This window comes from Bufo bufo, chromosome 3 (genome assembly GCF_905171765.1).
Source record: "Bufo bufo chromosome 3, aBufBuf1.1, whole genome shotgun sequence".
Taxonomy (NCBI): Eukaryota; Metazoa; Chordata; class Amphibia; order Anura; family Bufonidae; genus Bufo; species Bufo bufo.
In genome coordinates this window covers 367,310,071-367,332,069 of record NC_053391.1, presented here as the reverse complement: position 1 = coordinate 367,332,069, position 21,999 = coordinate 367,310,071, and the positions used below count along the sequence as shown (strand labels likewise).

The 21,999-nt window shown below is 43.3% G+C and overlaps 2 protein-coding genes across 2 annotated transcripts in view; both read left to right on the top strand.

Moving 5' to 3' along the window:
* CCDC28B (coiled-coil domain containing 28B) overlaps positions 1 to 5,579 on the top strand; it is a 68,258-nt gene extending 62,679 nt beyond the window's left edge. Inside the window, exon 6 of the mRNA XM_040421929.1 lies at positions 5,173 to 5,579. Coding sequence (XP_040277863.1) covers positions 5,173 to 5,248 — 76 coding nt within the window. The 3' untranslated portion in view covers positions 5,249 to 5,579. The remainder of the gene's footprint in view (positions 1 to 5,172) is intronic.
* A 517-nt stretch (positions 5,580 to 6,096) lies between these two features.
* On the top strand, positions 6,097 to 21,004 carry IQCC (IQ motif containing C). The gene is made up of 6 exons (XM_040424555.1): positions 6,097 to 6,109; positions 8,536 to 8,588; positions 10,368 to 10,511; positions 10,589 to 11,366; positions 14,795 to 14,892; positions 20,846 to 21,004. Exons 2-6 carry the CDS (start codon positions 8,553 to 8,555, stop codon positions 20,882 to 20,884), a joined length of 1,095 nt encoding a protein of 364 aa, XP_040280489.1. The 5' UTR covers positions 6,097 to 6,109; positions 8,536 to 8,552; the 3' UTR covers positions 20,885 to 21,004.
* Positions 21,005 to 21,999: the final 995 nt, after the last annotated feature.

Genomic DNA, 21,999 nt, shown 5'->3' with positions numbered 1-21,999 from the left:
TTATTGATTCCAAAACCTTTAGAACTAATTATTGGAACTCAAATTGGCTTGGTAAGCTCAGTGACCCCTGACCTACATACCCAGGTGAATCCAATTATGAGAGTATTTAAGGGGGTCAATTGTAAGTTTCCCTCCTCTTTTAATTTTCTCTGAAGAGTAGCAACATGGGGGTCTCAAAACAACTCTCAAATGACCTGAAGACAAAGATTGTTCACGATCATGGTTTAGGGGAAGGATACAGAATGCTGTCTCAGATTTCAGCTGTCTGTTTCCACAGTTAGGAACCTATTGAGGAAATGGAAGACCACAGGCTAAGTTCAAGTTAAGGCTCGAAGTGGCAGACCAAGAAAAATCACGCATAGACAGAAGCGACGAATGGTGAGAACAGTCAGAGTCAACCCACAGACCAGCACCAAAGACCTACAACAGCATCTTGCTGCAGATGGAGTCACTGTGCATCGTTCAACCATTCGGCGCACTTTACACAAGGAGATGCTGTATGCGAGAGTGATGCAGAGGAAGCCTTTTCTCCGCCCACAGCACAAAAAGTGCCGCTTGAGGTGGGCTAAAGCACATTTGGACAAGCCAGCTTCATTTTGGAATAAGGTGCTGTGGACTGATGAAACTAGTTATTTGGCTATAACAAGTGGCGTTATGCATGGAGGAAAAAGAACACAGCATTCCAAGAAAAACACCTGCTACCTACAGTAAAATATTGTGGTGGTTCCATCATGCTGTGGGGCTATGTGGCCAGTGCAGGGACTGGGAATATTGTCAATGTTGAGGGACGCATGGATTCCACTCAGTTTAAGCAGATTCTGGAGACCAATGTCCAGGAATCAGTGACAAAGCTGAAGCTGCGCCGGGGCTGGATCGTTCAACAAGACAACGACCCTAAACACTGCTCAAAATCCACTAAGGCATTTATGCAGAGTAACAAGTACAACGTTCTGGAATGGCCATCTCAGTCCCCAGACCTGAATATAATTGAAAATCTGTGGTGTGACTTAAAGAGAGCTGTCCATGCTCGGAAGCCATCAAACCTGAATGAACTAAAGATGTTTTGTAAAGAGTAATGGTCCAAAATACCTTCAACCAGAATCCAGACTCTCATTGGAACCTACAGGGAGCGTTTAGAGGCTGTAATTTCTGCGAAAGGAGGATCTACTAAATATTGATTTCATTTCTTTTTTGTGGTGCCCAAATTTATGCACCTGCCTAATTTTTTTTAAACAATTATAGCACACTTTCTGTAAATCCAATAAACTTCATTTCACTTCTCAAATATCACTGTGTGTGTCTCCTATATGATATATTTTACGGACATTTTTTATCGTAACAACCAACGATTTATACAGGAAAATCATGACGATTAACAAGGTTGCCCAAACTTTCGCATCCCACTGTAAATTGGTCTAAGACCAGTTTGATGCCAATAGACCCGTTATCCCATAAGGAGGTCTTGATAACCCAGTTGGATGTTGTAGATACCCTTCAATACTTGGGCTTGACGATATCGCCCAGGTTTGAAAACTTTGTCCAACTTAATCTGATCCTATTAATAACAAAAATCAGAGCAAAAATAGGGATTTGGTTGAAACTTCCTCTATCTAGAGCTGATCGAGTTTCACTGGTCAAAATGGTGATTTTACCACAATGCCTGTATGTGATCAGGAATACACCTATGTGGATAGAAGATAAATACTTTAAACTCATGGAAAGAATAATTAATGATTTAGTGTGGGGAAGAAAACGAGTTAGGCTAAAATTGGAATACCTATACAAACCATTGGAATATGGGGGTTTAAACCTCCCCTACTTCAAAAATGACCCCATTTTAGAAACTACACCCCTCAAGGTATTCAAAACTGATTTTACAAACTTTTTTTTAACCCTTTAGGTGTTCCACAAGAATTAATGGAAAATGGAGATACAATTTTAGAATTTCACTTTTCTGGCAGATTTTCCATTTTAATCCACTTTTTCCAGTAACAAAGGAAACGTTAACAGCCAAACAAAACTCAATATTTATTGCCCTGATTCTGTAGTTTACAGAAACACCCCACATTTAGTTGTAAACTGCTGTACGGGCACACGGCATTGCGCAGAAGGAAAGGAACGCCATATGGTTTTTGGAAGGCAGATTTTACTGGGATAATTTTAAGCTGCCATGTCACATTTGAAGACCCCCTGATGCACCCCTAGAGTAGAAACTCCAAAAAATGACCCCATTTTGGAAACTACGGGATAAGGTGGCAGTTTTGTTGGTACTATTTTAGGGTACATATGATTTTTGGTTACTCTATATTACATTTTTTGTGAGGCAAGCTAACAAAAAATAGCTGTTTTGGCACCGTTTTTATTTTTGTTATTTACAATTGTTCATCTGACAGGTTAGATCATGTGGTATTTTTATAGAGCAGGTTGTTCCGGACACGACAATACCAAATATGACATTTTTTTGGTTGCTGTTTCAGTTTTACATAATACAGTATTTTTGAAAAAAATGTTTTTTTTTAGTGTCTCCATATTCTGAAACCCATAGTTTTTTTTTGGCGACTGTCTTATGTAGGGGCTCATGTGTTTTGGTATGAGATGACGGTTTGATTGGTACTATTTTAGGGGACATATGACTTTTTGATCGCTTGGTATTAGACTTTTTGTGATGGACCATGTGATGAGCGCAGTGACGTCTCAAAGGTCCTTTAACCAGGTCCTGGAGAAAGTAGAAAGAAGAGGAGATCTGCTACGCGATCAAGTGGATGGGGTGAGTTAAATTTGTTTATTATTTTTAACCCCTCAATGGACATTTTACTAAGCATTCTGTATTAATAATGCTATTATTTTCCCATGTTATAAGGGAAAATAATAAAGATCAGGTCCCCATCCCGATAGTCTCCTAGCAACCATTCGTGAAAATCGCACCGCATCTGCACTTGCTTGCGGATGCTTGCGATTTTCACGCAGCCCCATTCACTTGTATGGGGCCTGCGTTGCGTGAAAAACGCACAATATAGAGCTTGCTGCGATTTTCACGCAACGCTCAAGTTATGCGTGAAAATCACCACTCATGTACACAGCCCCATTGAAGTGAATGGGTCCGGATTCAGTGCAGGTGCAATGCGTTCACCTCAGGCATTGCACCCGGGGAATTCTCGCCCGTGTGAAAGGGGCCTAACAGTTGCCTAGGAGACCCAGCCCTGGGGCTTGATCTCCTGGGCTTCCGTAGCTGGCAGTCCCGATACCTGTTCAAGGCATCAGGGCTGCCATAGCAGCCATTGCGTCCCCGTCATTGCAGCACGGGGACCCGATGGGGATATTCAAGCTGCCGCAAACCCCCTGTATGCCGCGGTCAGCGTGACCGCGGCATACAGGGGGTTAATCTGCCGACATCGGTGCTTTTACCGATGCTGCCAGATACAGCCGGGCCGCTGCTGCTGATCAGACCTCAGAGCAGATGTTTAAAAATGAATAATTAAATAAAATTACCTCGATTGCTCCAGATGGAGCTGCCTCTCACTCACCCTCCCTAGTCTTCCCGCTAGCGTTGCACTGTGACCTGATGTCGCACAGCATCAGGTTATATTGCGCACCACCGTGTACTACGTCCTGACTCTGTATGCAGTCAGGACACAGTGCAGAGCTGGGCCCCAGAAAAAGACCAGGGAGGGTGGGTAGATCCAGCACAGCGCTTCACTCACCGATCGCTGCGCCTCCCTGCTGATGACCGCTTCCATAATGGAAATGTTCATTAGCGATCGGACTAAAAGACAAACTGCCACTTTTCCTCACTTTTGTGAGATAGGAATGGGAGCTAGAGTAACTGAGGAAAATACACTTTAGAGTGAAAAATACTTTATTACATAAAAAAATAAAATGCTATATCATGCAGAACTTAGTTAACCCCTTAATGACCAGGCCTGAAAAAGCCTTAAAGGGGTTGTTCCATCTTGCCATTACTATCCATCTAGCACAGCAAGCTATTCAGTTTCTCTAACTCGAAATCAACTTCAGGTCCCATGGTCATGTGAATACCTAATATCAGTATTTTTATTTTTTTATCTAATGCGTGCATGATGCAGACAGGCCGGGGGTCCTTCATAGGTCCTCAGGGCTGACTGCATGTCACTCCCCCAGCCGCTGAACAGGTCACTGGTAAACCCGGTGACCCGATCGTAGGGGAAGTTGCCTTTGATCATGATGCGGTATGCACCGCTGCAGTTAAAAAGATTAACAGCCAAGATCAGAGCTTCCTCCGACCCTAGCTGTGAAGTGAAGCCTACGCTTAGAACAGAGGCTTTAACTATCTGCTAGTTCTCAGCGCAGAAGCTCTCCAGCAGCCGTTAATCCCCTTAACTGCAGCGATGCTGAAAGATATCATTGCAGACTGAGGCCCTAATGGGCTATCAAGACAGTGGGTGATCGTTAAGGGGTTAAAGAGAATTTGTCACAAAGCCCGATTTGTCTGTTTTGATACATTTTTGTATTCCCCATGAAATAACAATTCTGGAGCATCATCTCTTGTTCTTTACAGTTTCCCCCCATAGAAATGTATGCACAGTTGGTCAACTGGGTGTTTAACAGTCACTACACAATCTGACACTGTCCAACCAGTTCTGATGGTGCAAGACCTGTCCTCAGGATAGGCCATCAATATTAGATCGGAGGGACCCGAGACCCTCACTCTGGCCAATCAGCTGTTACCTTGTATCCAGCAACAGAACTACACAGCTCCATCCACTGTGTAGTGGATGGAGCTGGTAACTGCATTGCTGCTCCCATTTATTTCAGTGAAAGCAACGCTGCAGTTACCTGCTCTGTACACTATACAATGGATAATGCTATGTAGCTCTGCTCCAACTTCTGGCTACAAGGTAACAGCTGACTGGCTGGGATGCAGGGTGTTAATCAATATCAGATTGGTGGGGTCTAATGTGAGGACAGGTCATCAATATCAAAATCTTGGACAACCCCTTTGATATAAGCGGTAAAAGAAAGATAAAAATAAAGCTGAATATTGCATCTAACACAAATCCTTTAGGGACAGGGTGATGGATGTAAGTGAGTAAATTAAAAATGAGGGTTACAAACAAATAGAAAGTAAAGAATACTCACAAACTAATATTGCACAAACATAACTATTCTTATACATCCTTAACAAAGATTACTTAGCCAAAAGCTGAATCTGGCAGAAAACCAGGATGCGCCGCCATCTCCCAATGAAGATATGACAGAGAGTATCCACTAGGGAGGACTACAAGAAGTAGAATGCTAACAGACAATGACGCAGTAAGACCGAAGACTCACCATTCAGAAGTCCACAGGTCCCAAAGTGTCCTCGCTGCTCTGAAAAGCCATATAGAAGCACAATGAACGAGGAGCATGAGGAATAGACAAGAGCCTGCTGTCCTACAGGAGGTACAACCTTAGGACAGGAAATGCATGGAACAGATAGATAGTAGCTGGTGTCAAGCACAGTAGAAAGCACAGTAGAGACTTTAGGAATATAGGGAATAGTTTTTCTTTCATCTATGAGGTAACAATGTTTACAATATAGTAATGAACTTATTACTTCCTAATAAAATCGCTTAAGACATTAAGAGCAGATTGTTGAGTTATTTATTAAAGAATATTCTTGCATCTCCTACTACAACTCCTACTGTCAAACGAAATGCTGGGAGTTGTATTTTACCAGACGTTTCAGACAACATGACAGTACAATTAAAGGGGTTATCACATGATTAATGTATAAAATGTCAATCAGACATCATATAGTATATAACAACCTCTTTCTAACACAACTAGAACCAGCCCTCTACCTCACATGGATCCAGAGATCTCCCCGTTCATTGCTCTGCTAGATTTATATCAAGCTGACAGCTCAAGGGGAGTGTCTTTTCTGCTGCAGCTAAGGGGGTGTGTCCATGCTCTACCTATCACAGCTCAGGAGGCAGTTGAAGGATAAAACTGAGCATGTGCGGCCTTCTCAGTCAGCAGGACAAATAAAAAACAAACAGCAGGTGTCTCTATACAGATACATTTTATTGAATAACTCAGAGGCTATACTAAATTTTTAATTACATGCAATTACAAAAGTATTCAGATCCAGGTGCTGGTTTGAAAACTGTAGAATATATTTCGTGGGACAACCCCTTTAAATATGTTGTTATTGGCCATCTAACCTGTAACATGGTAGGACTGCGAAGTCAAAGAAGACCGTTGAGTTAGGGTAGGTCTAGATGTGGCGGATTTTCTGCACAGACTCTATAAGTACAATATGAGTATGTTCACATGGATTTGTGTGCGGCAAATCTGCAGTATTGTACTGTACCTGCAAATTAGATGAGAGTTTAAGAAATCTCACCCACACGTTGTGAAAAGAATCTGCAGCATCAATCGACTTGCGGTGTGGATTTGAAATCTGCAGCATTTCAGTTTATGTTCCAGATCTTCACCCTATTCCATGCAGAGGGTGAAATCCACGGCCACTTCCGCAGCAGGTTCCACATGTAAGGCTAGGTCTACACCACTAGGGGACAACTACACTGCAGCATTTGTTGCGCGACATTTTGTCGCACCAATGTCGCGTGACAATTTTTATAATGGTAGTCTATGGTGTCGCAATGCACCTCAAATGGATTTTTTGCGACTGTTGCGTCGCAGCATGTCACATGTCGCAGTGCGACACCATAGACTATCATTGTAAAAATTTTCACGCAACATTGGTGCGACAAAATGTCGCGTGACCAATGTCGTCGTGTAGACCTATCCTAATTCATGCGTTTGTTACCGCCGTCCACAGTATTTTGTCCATATGGACAAACCCTATAAGTATAATCAGAGCATGCTGTGGATTGTCACTGCAGAGTTTACCATTAGCAATGCTTTGCAATAGGGTGAAATCTGTGGCAAAACCCACATCATTCTGCTACACATGCAGCAAAAGAGAACACAAAGTTAGGCTGAATACACACGGCCGTGGAACACGGACGTGAGTGGTCCGTGGTATCCCGGCCTGGCATCCTACTGAGAGCAGGAGCGCACGGCGTCATTGGTTGCTATGACGCCGTGCGCTTCCTGCTACCGCTGCACTACAGTAATACACTCGTATAGATCATACCAGTGTATTACTGTAGTGCAACGGCGGCATGAAGCGCACGGCGTCATAGCAACCAATGACGCCGTCCGCTCCTGCTCTCAGCAGGATGCCAGGCCGGGATACCACGGACCACTCACATCCGTGTTCCACGGCCGTGTGCATTCGGCCTAACTTTGTGCCGTGTGCATTTGGCCTTATACCATTAATAAGGTTCTCTAAGGCACTAATGGGGGCATTATTCTTATTGGGGGGGGCACTAATGGGGGCATTACTATTACTGGAGGGCACTAATGGGGCATTAATATTATTGGGGGGCACTAATGGGGCATTATTAATTCTGGGGGCACTAATAGGGGTTTTACTATTACTGGGGGCACTAATGGGGGAAATATTAATTCTGGGGGCACTAATTGGGGCATTATTAATGCTGGGGGGCAATAATGGGGGCATTAATATTACTTGGGGCATTAATATTATTGGGAGCCACAGTATGACAGTGTCAAGTCAAGTCCCCCACAACCACACCCCCAAGTGGGTGTGGCTTGACATGGCCGGCATTTTCTGTTGTGAAAGGCGGCAACCCTAGGGACAGGAGATATCAAAGACCGACATAAAATGCTGCTTTTTGATAAATGATCCCAATAGCATTTTCTTCATGGCATTTTTCTAATATGAAAACATCTGAAAGGGAAAAACACATCACCTAATGAACAAAAACACCAGTAGAAAAAAAAAAAAAAGCTTGTGTCCTCATATTTTTCATAAATCTTCAGCTAACATCTGAAGCAGGTGTTTTTATTGCAAAAATGCAAGTGCAATAACATCACTAAAATGGGTAAATGCAGAAAATCACCACTAATAATCTATGTGTGAAAGCACCCTTAAAGGGATTGTTCACAGTCTTAGCATTAGCAGCCTCTGAAAATGCATATCTTTATATTAGGCAATATAATACACCTCATGAGGTCTATGTTGGAAGGGTTAAAACCACCAGCAGCACCATCCAGGAGAAAAAAGGACAAAATGGGAGGGTGGCAATATGGCAATAGGTGCTTACCCACTTGTATATGACAAAAATTGGACTGCACTCCAAAGGACTTTCCAATGAGTCAATGTACTTTATTCAACCATCAAGTGGCACAGAGCTCTGTGCCACTTGATGGGTGAATAAAGTACATTGACTCATTGGAAAGTCCTTTGGAGTGCAGTCCAATTTTTGTCATATAATTATATATAAACAGGTACAGGTCCTTGTCACAGCAATACATCTGCTAGTGTACAAACAGAACAAGAAAAAACATGGTTAAGAGAAAGTCTTTACAGTACTCTGGTCTTCTAAAAAATGGCCGCCGATTTTGCTCGCCTCTAGCGCCTTCTACCACACGTAATCCGGAGGCTCATGACGTCATCAGAAAGTGCCGGGAAGTGTTGCTAAGGAGACGGCGGTTGAAAGATGGAGATGGAGGAAAGTTGTGCGAGAATCTTGCAGGTGAGCCACAGAGGTGATCGTCCAGCTGTAATGGCAACCCCCGCATGTCCTTACTAGACTGCACACGGCAGCTCATTGGCGGATCACAACCCCTTCACTGTGGATCATCGGGGCCGGAGAGCAGTGCTGCGACCTGAATTGCCTGGAGTACTAGAGCAGAATAGGGAATTATCAGAGAACTATTCATGGTATACTAAAGAAGTAATGCCACAACCATACCTTTTTTTTTTAACACACAATAGAATGCCCCTTTAGTTCCTCCACACAGTAGAATGCCCCTTTTAGTGCCCCCTTAAAGTACAATGCCCATTTAAGTAGCCCTTACAGTAAAATGACCCTTTTAGTGCCCCCTTACAGTCGAACGCCCCTTTTAGTGCCTCCTTACAGTCGAGCACCCCGTTTTAGTGCCTCCTTACAGTCGAGCGCCCCGTTTTAGTGCCTCCTTACAGTCGAGCGCCCCGTTTTAGTGCCTCCTTACAGTCGAGCGCCCCGTTTTAGTGCCTCCTTACAGTCGAGCGCCCTGTTTTAGTGCCTCCTTACAGACGAGCGCCCCGTTTTAGTGCCTCCTTACACACGAGCGCCCCGTTTTAGTGCCTCCTTAGAGTCGAACGCCCCGTTTTAGTGCCTCCTTAGAGTCGAACGCCCCGTTTTAGTGCCGCCTTACAGTCGAACGCCCCATTTTAGTGCCGCCTTACAGTCGATCAGGGAAGCTGCAGCCTGTATCTACAGTGCACGTACACGCTGGGTCTGTGAGAGCAACTCTCTGTTCTGACCCTTAGGCCTCATGCACGCGGCCGTTCCGTGCATTGGGGACCGCAATTCAACTTGAATGTGTCCGTGATCCGTCCGCACCGCAAAAAAATAGAACATGTTCAAGTGAATGGGTCCGCATCCGTGATGTGGGAAGTACATGGCCGGTGCCCGCATATTGCGGACCCGCTGTTTGCCGGCCGCAATACGGCAATGGCCGTGTGCATGAGGACTTAGGGTATGTTCACACAGCTAAAATCTGCCACTGATTCAGCAGCAGAAAATGGGTGTTCTCCGCTGCTAAATCCCCATTCAAAACTCTCCAAACAGTCTCCCCACTGACTTTAATGTTAAAAACTCCACATTTTGTGCACACAGTGTAAAATTGCTTTTTCAGTAGCTGATTTGAAAAATGTTGAGAAGTGCGTTACTTCATGGAAGCAGACATGATTGTGGATTTGACAGACGTCAATAGGGAAGCCGAAAAAACTCTAAACATACACTCTTCCAATACCACTGTAAAAACCCCTAAAACCTCCACCAAATTACAAATCTGCCATCAAAAACTACCTGTTTTCATCTACAGATTTTTCTGCTGGGGATTTCAGCTGTGTGAACATACCCTTAGAGGTGCAGAAATGCTGCAGTTTCTCCTCCGTTGAGTTGTGTGTGGACAATCTGCAGCATTGTACCGTAGTGGTGAAGTGGATGAGATTTCAGCGTAAACTGACTTGCGCTACAGGTATTCAGTCAGCAGAATGTAAATTTCGGTTTTCCTTTGCAGTGCAAAGATCCGTCGCAATCCCTGCAGTAACGCTGCTACAAATACCAGACCATCCCCGGCCTGGGGATGGTTTAGTAGAGATCAGGCAGTAGCGCTCATCATTCTGTAGAAGGGCAGATGGTGCATATCGGTCAGTGCCACAAGCACTTCCATTGCCAACCTATAGAGAGAATAAGTTGGTAACCAGTACCTAGTATTATATTACATACCTGTCCAAATTGCTGACAGTCTCTGGTATTAATTAGGCCCACATCCGTGGTTTTCTGGTCCGACGGAAGCTACATAAGGTTCATCAGGAATATTTGGAGGTGGTGCGAGAGATAGAGGGAGAAGACGTTATCCTGTGCCCAGGAAAATGGCTCCTATCTATCCCACAGGTCACTGCGTTGGTGAGTATGATCATCTTTAGCTCAATTTGCTGCTGTATTATTTGGCTTCATCTTTAATTCTCAGTTTCTACGCACAGGATAAGGTTCAGATAACCAGACCAGACAAACCAGAATATAATGGCTTTGCCCATTCAAAGCTTTCAAGTTCTTCTAAACAGTCTATAGAATTCCAGCATAGAGAAACACCTTTCAACATAACCTTTGGAGGAAAAGTGCATGTGAAGAAAACAGAAACACGTATGCCTTCATTTGTCCGAGAAAAAGATGTCCAGAGCCTGGAACAGCAATGTCAGAAAATGATGGATGACCCTATCGAGACCCTTGGCCCAAACCAGGATATCTCCTTTATTCAGGGAACAAAAGCAGAAAGGGAAGGTTTCTTTCCAGAGAACATTAGTCTGGAAAGAGACAGATGCATTCAACAGACTGATGGTCCAGTACGAGAGGTTAGCCATATGGAGACTGATAGTCCAGTGCGAGAGGTCAGCCATGCAGAGACTGATGGTCCAGTGCGAGAGGCCAGCCATGCAGAGACTGGTGCTCCAATACGAGAGGCCAGCCATGCAGTGAGTGATGGTCCAGTACGAGAGGCCAGCCATAGAGTGACTAATGGCCGAGTACGAGAGGTCAGCCATGCAGAGACTGATGGTCCAGTACAAGAGGACAGCCATACAGTGGCTGATGCCCTAGTAGGAGAGACCAGACATAGAGATGACAAAAATATAGAGGTTCCATCAAGGACTTCTGACCCTGACATAAAGCACCACCTACCTCATTCTAAGGCAAAGGGTACTTTTCCTAGTCTGGAACTGAGAAGAGACAGTATCTTATGGTTTGAAGAAACTGTGAATACAGGTGAGGCAGAATGGCCTAGGGTTTTGGTGTCAAAATGTTCCAATAATTTATAACGTGCTTTACGTTGTATTGACTGATAAAACTGGTGATCAGTCACAATTCACTGTGATACTTTCCAGGTAGGAATCATATGTAAAAATACGCTAGCTGCTGCCAGAATTTTTCTATTTTTGAAAGACCCCTCGTCTGCTCTGCTGTGATCCCCCGAGGTTTGGTCACCCAATTAGGGTTGTCACCATACCAAAATTTTGATTCGATTTCGATACCATAAAAAAGTATTGCGATACTCGATACCATGAGAAAAAAATAAAATACCGCTGGCACCCGCATCCTACAAAATAACAGGTTAATTATCTTCATTGGTGGCGCAGTGCCCACGACCCCTCCCCTCTCTTCTTATTGGTGGCAGCGGCACAGTGGGGAGGGAGGGACTGCCTCCTTCTCCGCTGTGCTGCTGAGGAGAACATGGCGCGCGCTGAGAGCAGCGTGTGCCATGTTCTCTAACTGATACTAGGCTGTGCAGTAGCGCAGCCTAGTATCGTAAAATAGTAAAACCCGGTATCGGATCTATCCGGGTACAAAAGTATCCATTGGGTATCGATAATTCGATACCCGGTGCAACCATAAGCCCAATATGTTAACACCAAGCATCGGTACAGGGAGGAGGGGACGCCTCCTTCTCCCTGGCTGTGGCGCAGTCCACTGCAATTGGACCACTCCACAGCCAGGGAGAAGGAGACGCCCACTGAGAAACGCTGGAGTCTCCTCCCTGTACCCTATATATCCCTCAGCACGGAGATGTCACCAGTAGGTAGGGTCCTTTTAGGATAGGCACGAGGACAGAGAGTCCCTACCATCTGGGGGCATCTCTGGGCTGAGGGATATATAGGGTCTAATAGGAAAAGGCTCTCCCTCACCTATTCCATACCTTTGAATCGTGTGTGCACCAAGTGAATTTATAATTTTATACATTTTTGGTTTTGGTTTCTTGATTTGATCTTTGAGTACTATCACTCATGAATTATTTTGAAATGCAATCTAAATAAAGGTATTTTTAGGGCCCATGCCCAGTACAGTACTGATTAGTTTCTTATTCCTGCATGACTGATATTGTTTAGTATCACTTAATATTTCTGTGTGACTATAAAAAAGATATACACAGCACAACCTTTTGAGGTTAGAAAGGTAAGGCTACTTTCACATCTGCGTTTTTTATTCAGGTTTTGAGATCCGGCAGAGGATCTCAAAACTTGAATAAAACGGATCTGTTTCATTTAAGGCTACTTCCACACTGGCGTTTCTGGGTCCGCTTATGAGATCCGTTTCAAGGCTCTCAGAAGCGGCCCCAAACAGATCAGTTTAGCCCCAATGCATTCTCAATGGATAAGGATCCGTTCAGAATGCATCGGTTTGCCTCCGTTCAGCCTCCATTCCGCTCTTACTACAATGTAAGTCAATGGGGACGGATCCGTTTTCACTGACACAATATGGTGCAATTGAAAACGGATACGCCTCCCATTGACTTTCAGTGTAAGTCAAAACGGAACCGTTTGCATTATCATAAAAAAAATATATATATATTTTTTTAGATATATATATTTTTTTATGCAAACGGATCCGTTCTGAGCGGATACAAGCGTTTGCATTATAGGTGCGGATCTGTCTGTGCAGATACCAGACGGATCCGCACCTAACGCAGGTGTGAAAGTAGCCTTAATACAACACTGCATCCATTCCGTTCATATGCAGTTCTATTAAATTGAAACAGGACAAACGGAATCTGACATTAAAGTCTATTGTAAGTCAATGGGTGACGGATCCAGTTTTCTCTGGCACCATGGGCTTACCTTGATTTTCATGCTGGATCCGGTTTGTTCCGTTTTGCAGACTGGACAGAAAACGGAACTCATGTATACTAATATTAAACAGTGTAACAGGGCACTCAAGAAATCCTGACCATGTGGTACAATTTAATATCTTTATTACTATTGTGAATAATGTTGCTCAAACCAGTCAATTGTAATAATCAATGGATGAATCAATAAAATATTTGATATCATTGAATAAAATATTTGATAATATTGAATAAAAAAAATCGATTTACACAAGGGCTCAGAACAATATAGTGCAAATATCGACAATCATAAAATAAAATCTCAAATTCAATTGTTTAGTCCAAATTTGGTATAATAATCTGGGTATTGGTGCAGTTCAATCAAATATTATTATGTCCCACTTCTCATTACAGCAGCGTCCCGCTGAACATGAAGTAGATAGCGGCGTCCCGCTATAAAATTACTTGCAAGTAAGATTTACCTTATATCAACCGAAGGTTCTCCAGACTTTAAACTTTGGGTCCTCTCCTCTCCTCAGAAGTGTCTGTGACACAATGTATCAAGAGGTTTACCTAGACGACGCTGTGTTTCTGTTGAATTTAACTGCCAAGTCCACCAGATCTCAATCTGTTGGTGGAAAAACTGCAGCGATGTTTGTAGCAGAGATATTCCGTCAAAGGAGGCTTCCAAGTGTAGTCTGTAAGTCGGTCGGTTTGGGGTACTTTGTTCCTTCAATGTACAGATGGGGGGTGTAGCACCAGACGCGTTTCGGGGTCCAAGTTATTGCCCCTTCCTCAGTGGAGAACCTTCGGTTGATATAAGGTAAATCTTACTTGCAAGTAATTTTATAGCGGGACGCCGCTATCTACTTCATGTTCAGCGGGACGCTGCTGTAATGAGAAGTGGGACATAATAATATTTGATTGGACTGCACCAATACCCAGATTATTATACCAAATTTGGACTGAACAATTGAATTTGAGATTTTATTTTATGATTGTCGATATTTGCACTATATTGTTCTGAGCCCTTGTGTAAATCGATTATTTTTATTCAATATTATCAAATATTTTATTCAATGATATCAAATATTTTATTGATTCATCCATTGATTATTACAATTGACTGGTTTGAGCAACATTATTCACAATAGTAATAAAGATATTAAATTGTACCACATGGTCAGGATTTCTTGAGTGCCCTGTTACACTGTTTAATATTTACCTATTGCATTGAGTGAGTGGTCTCAATACACAGGTGCACCGATTTGGGGTCCATTTATTCGAGTGCGACATCGTATTTAATTTTTGATCATGTATACTAATGCATCCTGATCAGTTTTGTCCTATTGCCCTCATAACAATGGAGAAAACAAAATAGCTCTTCTGTTTATGGGAATAGCACCCAGGGCGCAGGGCCGCTCTACTCTGATGATTATTTTGTTACAGGCAGCTGTTTCCTCCTCTGGGGGGCAGCATGTCGGACACATCAGGCCTCCTAAATAATATCTATATGTACCATAATATTACTGTGGATAGCAGTCTGTTTGATTCCAGCTTATTTTTTGTTTTTTCCCCTTGTATTCTCTCCTAGATATCACCATGAAGACTGCAAGGGAGCTAAGAAAATACAGAAGTCATTTGGCTATGGAGATCTTGTGGGTGCAACAAGCAATTGCTAGTAGAAAGAACGTGAGTGTAGTTAGCTTCATTTGCTCGGCATACACTACTAAGAGTATTGTTTCCATGTGTTTACTTAGTTTTATTACAAAAAAATAGCCCACAGTCTATATAGAGAATACTGTATATTGTGTTGCCATTTTTAAGCTAACTTAGCTGAAAGTGTATGTCATTTCATAAACCTGTCATACCATTCATTGCTGAGATACAATAGCATTGGACTAATGATGAGCGAATTGATTCTACAGAGAAAGGGAGGTAATGCTCACTCGGAAAAGAGAATCAATCATTGGCCACGCTCATTGCTAGCTCCAATACTTTCTGAAACAGTGGAAGTATAAAAAATTCAATTGGGAACCTAGGTTAGAGGTTAGCCAATCTATTATATTAATTCGGAATTCATCCTGAATTTTAAAAGAATTCATATTCTAACTAACTTGAAATCAGGTGTATCACAGAGAGAGAACAACATGTAGCACTCCTCTGGAAAACAGACATGCAAATCAGTCCTTCTTCCAGAACGAAAGAAAACGAAATGTCTTTCGTAATGTTTCTCTGGAAAAGAGATGTGCAAACCAGTTGAGTCTCTCACACTAGCAAAGAGCTGTTTTTTAACAGATCTAAGCAGAGAGAATTAGTTTAGGCCTTGATTGGGGTTCGGGAGGACACTATTTTTCCTTATGAAGAACGCTGAGTTCTGCATATCTTACCCAGAAACCCAAAGATACGCAAATTATTTTTCCTTCTAAAAGAAAAACAAGGCTAAGCCTCTCTGATGCCAGCAGATGTAAATACTTGCATATTTTTTTCCCAGAAACCAAGAGGAGCATTGCCTGGTCTACAATACTTATCACACATTCTCTGTGCTCTTTATAAGGAAAAATAGTATCCCCTTCCCACCCTGGCCCCAACCAAGGCCTCTAAGGCTGGGTTCACACTTGAGCGTTTTACAGCGCGTTTTTCTGCGCTGTAAAACGCTCAACACATGAAAACCAATGCTTCCCTATGGCCCTGGTTCTCACTTGAGCGTTTTACAGCGCTGAAAAACGCGCTGTAAAACGCCCTACGCTCAAACAAGTACTTGAGCTTCTTTGGGGCGTTTTGACGCGCGTTTGTGGCCATAGGACATTGCAGTCAATCACACAAACGCGCGTCAAACGCGCGTTTACTATTGCAAAAAACGCTCGTCAAAAACGCGCGTTAAACGCGCATATCAAAGACGCTCAGGTCTGAACCCAGCCTAAGGCAGCTGAGCTAATTTTCTCTGCTCAGCTCTGTTAAAAAAAAAAAAAAAAAAGAGCTGTTTGCTGGTATGGGACAATCAGTCTTCTTTTCCTTTTAGAAGGAGGACTGGTTTGCATGTCTAATTTCCAGAGGCGCATTTCATCTCTCTCACTCTCATTTGTGTAGAATCGAATCTGGTTCAAATGTACGGTAATTAAAAAATAAATAAATCAGCCAATCAGTCTCAAAAAGAATTTTAAGAAATTCACTCATTTCCAGATTGGACAGATTGAAATCCTGCCTATAGGATCCTTGTACTTTTGTCCAACTCCCCCGAGTGCAATATTTCCAGCTTATACCATGGAATTTAGCAAGATCTGTGGAAAATAATGTTTAGTGTCATATACCGCAGGTCCCATCCATAATTCCCTTGACATCACCACTGAGGGATTCCTGTCCTGTGGACAGCTAAGCAGTAACGGTAGGGCGACACAGGATGGAAGTGCAGCAGAATTTGCACAAGTAAAATCTGCATCAAAAGGCAATTGCAGGCAATTAATTTGATGATAGTTTTAGTATGGGAAGTGACCTGTGTTTAAAGTGTACCTAACTTTTCAACAAACTTTGCATTAATCAAAAGTACAGTGTTTGTACATGGGGAATAACACTATTTCTGCCCATGTGGTATTTTTTTAGCACGTTTCCTCTGTGCATGCTGAATGTCTAGTTTGCAGTTCTCCTAGATCTGGTGGTTGGAGACTAGCTGCCATCCACAGCACACAGAAAATAGAGGAGAATCTGCTTCTTAACCTTCTCTTACTTACTTAGAAACAGGATCATGAAGGATATTACAGAGATACTTCCTATGTAGCTGCAGCAGTCTATTTGTCTGTGTGTGTGTCTCTCCAGTTCCTGATCACTCCTCCCACCTCCCCTTTCCATAGACATACAATAAGAGCAGTGCTCCAGATTAAAAAAAATACCTAGTAGCCATTGGCTCCTGAACTGAAAAATTTAGGAGCCAAATTAAATTTTTAGTCGCCAAATCGAAACCGAATCAAAATTTTGGTATCGTGACAACGCTACGCCGATCAGATCGGCGTAGGGTTGTTTCGATACCAAAATTTTGATTCGCTTTCGTCACCATAAAAAAGTATTGCGATACTCAATACCGCGAAAAAAAAAAAAAAAGAAACACCAAAAAAAGCTGCGTGCATTTCGCATTTTATGAAACGTTCGGCCCATAATAGAACAGTCCTATCCTAAATGGCGAATGCTCACCGCATAGGAGATATTTTTTAAATAATTTTATAGTTTGGAATTTTCGGACGCAGCGCTATGTAATATGTTTATTTATTTATTGTTTATATATTTTATATGTAAAATTGGAAAAGGGGGGATTTAAACTTAATATTTTAGGGTACTTTCACACTAGCGCTTTTCATTTCCGGCATAGAGTTCCGTCCTAGGGGCTCTATACCAGAAAATAATTGATCAGGCATATCCCCATGCATTCTGAATGGAGAGTAATCCGTTCAGGATGTCTTCAGTTCAGTAATTTTGACTGATCAGGCAAAAGATAAAACCGCAGCATGCTACGGTTTTATCTCCGGTGAAAAAAACTGAAGACTTGCCTGAATGCCGGATCCGGCTTTTTTCCCCGTAGGAATGTATTAGTGCCAGATCCGGCATTCAAAATACCGGAATGCAGGATCCGTCCTTCCGGTCTGCGCATGCGCAGACCGATAAAAATGTGTAAAAAGATACAAGACGGATCCGTCTGTCTGGATGCGTCTCACAAATGCTTTCAGTCACATCCAGATCGGCGGATCCGGCAGGCAGTTCCGACACTGCCGCAAGTGTGAAAGTAGCCTTAGTGTTTGTGTTTTTTATTTTTATTTTTACTTACTATTAGCCCCCTTAGGGGCTGGAACCCTTGTCCTATTCACCCTTAGGCCCCTTTCACACGGGCGAGATGAACGCATTGCACCCGCACTGAATCCGGACCTATTCACTTCTATGCGGCTGTGCACATGAGCGGTGATTTTCATGCATCACTTGTGCGTTGTGTGAAAATCGCAGCATGCTCTATGTTGTGCGTTTTTCACGCAATGCAGGCCCCATAGAAGTTAATGGGGCTGTGTGAAAATCGCAAGCATCCGCAAGCAAGTGCGGATGCGGTGCGATTTTCACGCATGGTTGCGAAGATGACAGTCTATTCACTGTATTATTTTCCCTTATAACATGGTTATAAGGGAAAATAATAGCATTCTGAATACAGAATGCTTAGTAGGTCAATATAATAAACATTATATACACCCCAGTATAATAAACATTGGTGGCGCAGTGCACCCCCCCCCAGTATAATAAACATTGGTGGCGCAGTGCGCTTCCCCCCCCCCCAACACCCCTGTATAATAAACATTGGTGGCACAGTGCGCCCCCTGCCCCCCCTGTATAATAAACATTGGTGGCACAGTGCGCCCCCCCCCCCAACACCCCAGTATAATAAACATTGGTGGCACAGTGCGCACACCCTGTATAATAAACATTGGTGGTGCAGTGCGCTCCCCCCCAACACCTCAGTATAGTAAACATTGGTGGCACAGTGCGCCCCCCGCCCCCCTGTATAATAAACATTGGTGGCACAGTGCGCCCCCCCCCAACACCCCAGTATAATAAACATTGGTGGCGCAGTGGGCAGTGCCAATGAGGGTTAAAAAAAATTAACTCACCTCCTCCAATTGATCGTGTAGCAGCCGGTCTCCAGTTCTTTCTTCAGGACCTGTCAAAGGACCTGTGGTGACATCACTGTGCTCATCACATGATCCATCACCATGGTAATGGACCATGTGATGAGCTCAGTGACGTCACCACAGGTCCTGAAGAAAGAACAGGAGACCGGCTGCTACGCGATGAATTGGAGGAGGTGAGTTATTTTTTTTTAACCCTCATTGGCACTGCCCACTGCGCCACCAATGTTTATTATACTGGGGTGTTGGGGGGGGGGGCACACTGCGCCACCAACTTTTATTATACAGGGGGGCGGGGGGCGCACTGTGCCACCAATGTTTACTATACTGGGGTGTTGGGGGGGGGGGGGGGCGCACTCCAATATAGTAAACATTGGTGGCACAGTGAGTTAATTTTTATTTTATTTTTTTAACCCTCATTGGCAGTGCCCACTGCGCCACCCATGTTTATTAGTTTATTATACTGGGGTGTTGGGGGGAGGGGGGCTGGGCGCACTGCGCCACCAATGAAGATAACTGACCTGTTAATACAAATACAGGAATAAAATAGGCGGCACCCGACCTCTATGACAGGGGGTTTACTGCCTCTGATCGCAGCTCCCTGTCATAGAGGTCGGGTGCCGGCTATTTGATTCCTGTATTTGTATTAACAGGTCAATTATCTTCATTGGTGGCGCAGTGGCCACAGCCCCTCCCCTCCTCCTCCCGTCTCTGTTCTTATTGGCGGCGGCGGCAGCAGCACAGGGGGGAGGGAGAGACTCCTTCTCCTCTGCGCTGCTGAGAAGAACATCGGTGGCGGGGCAGAGAACTATCATCTCCTGTGCCCGCCGCTGTATTCAACGGCAGTGCTGCGGCGGCGGGTCTAGTCGCAAATGGCGACAAGACTAAAAAGTCTTGTCGCCATTTGTAAATTCGAAGTCGCATTGGCTACCATTTTGGTCGCCATCTGGAGCCCTGAAGAGCTCTTTGTGGAGCTGATCTGTCCTGGATGGATTCAAAGCATATTTCAAACAGAAAGGCAATTAGCAAGGGGGGAGAGATAAACAGCTGATAACATGTGAACTAGACATTTCTCACTGATAAGATATATTACAAAGTTTCTTATGGTCACTTGTGCTATTGATTTATGCAAAGTTATGTGAAAAGTTAGCTACCATTTAAAAATCTGCAATACGTTTATTCCTGTCATGTATTGTTTGCAAATTTGTTGCAGATTTTCCCCATTGACTCTAATTTATTGTTGCAGATTTAGCGGCAGTTTACCTGTGGATCAGAAGCCAAATCTGCACCAACAGATTTCCAAACCATTGACTTTTTTTTGCCTGCTTTTCATATTCTGCAAGAAAAGCTGTAGCAGCAAATCCACAACAAAATCCATACGATTCAATGCATATTTTCTGCAATAGTAATCTGCAGCAGATCCATCCCATGAGGATCTATTCTAAAGAGGAATTGGATATTTTGTTGGCCTTTAACACCTTCTATGAAGTAGAATTGAGTTTGTTCTGTTTGTAAACCATACTGACAAATATTGTATTTGAACCTGTTGATCTTGGCTTAAAGTCTGTTTTTCTTAAAGGGTTGTTTAGTGGGGAAGAATTGTATGCTGTGGGCTCTGAGAAAGTAAAAAAAATCAAGAAAGAAGCGATAATCGCCTTACTGATCATTGAAGCTTCCATTTTGACACTTGCTGGATCCCCGCTGGTTTCTACTTCCTGATCATTTTCAACACGCAGGAAATGCCTGCTCAGCCATCACTGGCAACAGTGGAGATCTGCTGCAGCCAGGAAGTAGAGACCAGCCGGGACCTGGGAAGCATCAGAAGAGTGCGTGTTGCATACCGTACTATTTGTCCCCCGCTGGATAACCCCTTTAATATTAATAGCTCTGGCTTCGTCAAAGCACTACATACTGTATAACTATGTGTGGATTCTATTATAATAAGCATCAGTTATTATCTAATGTAACAACTCTTTTTTTCTCTACAGTATCTTATGGTAAGACAGAGGTTGGGAGCCTGTGATTGATTTTCCGTGGTTCTGAAATAATCTGGAAGCCAGAACATTTACCATACCCAGACTTTCACACTTCGAGGATCAGGCATCATGTCCTTCGCTAAATCTGTCCGGATGTTGACTTTTTCTGTGCAGAAATCATGATGGACATTTTAAAATATTTAAAGATCATCTGTCACCATGATCAACCCTATTAAATCAGGCATATTGCCTGGCAGGGTTGATCATGCTGAGCAAAATGATACCTTTCCTTTTTCTGTAGGGTGACTGCTGTAGTGATATCTTTGTTTTTATATTCATGCAAATTAGCCCTCCCCTCCCCTTTGATTTGACAGGGGTAGGCACTGTTACCGAGCCAAACTCGGAAAGCAGCATCTGAACCACAGCACAAGCACAGACATTGACTCTGTGCAGGCGCGTGAACACAGGGCTAGGCAAGATGTCTAGCCTTGTCAATCAAAGGAGAATAGGGAGTGCACAGAGCATAAGAGTGTTTTGTTAGTGGTGCTCCAAGGTCTCAGGCCAGCCCGTTGGTGCTTGAAATTGCTAATTTGCATAAATATAAAAATGAAGATATCTCTGCAGCTGTTCACACCACAGAAAAAAGAAAGGTATAGTTTTACTCAGCATGATCAACCCTACTAGGCAATATGTCCGGTTTAATAGGATTGATCATGCTGACAGATGATTTTTAATAATGGTTGTTGACAATAATGAGTAATAAGTAATAAAGCACTTAATTTATTGTATGAGTCTGGTTTGTTTTACACCTTTTCAGCATTTACAAATCGTCATATAAAGCAGTTTCAAGGGAGTCTGTCACCATGAAATTCACTGTTAAACCAGGCACACTGCCTTGTAGAGCTAACAAAAAAAAAAGGTACTTTAATCCCTATGCAAATGAGCAGTTAAAGGGGTTGTCTGGGTTCAGAGCTGAACCCGGACATACCTCCATTTTCACCCCGGCAGCCCCCCTGACTTGAGCGTCGGAGCAGTTCATGCTCCGATGCTCTCCTTTGCACTGCGCTAAATCGCGCAGGGCAAAGGCATTTTCAGGAGTTCAGAGGGCTCTCCATGGGGCTGCCAGAAAGCCCGTCACTCATGGGCGGGCTTTAGCGCTGCCCTAG

What these genes read in the sequence shown, in the direction of transcription:
- IQCC (XM_040424555.1), top strand. Translation starts at nt 8,553, where the DNA reads ATGGAGATGGAGGAAAGTTGTGCGAGAATCTTGCAG. An exon ending in GTTGTGCGAGAATCTTGCAG is followed by an intron (nt 8,589 to 10,367) that starts GTGAGCCACAGA and finishes GGTATTAATTAG; the next exon opens with GCCCACATCCGTGGTTTTCT. An exon ending in TGAAGAAACTGTGAATACAG is followed by an intron (nt 11,367 to 14,794) that starts GTGAGGCAGAAT and finishes ATTCTCTCCTAG; the next exon opens with ATATCACCATGAAGACTGCA.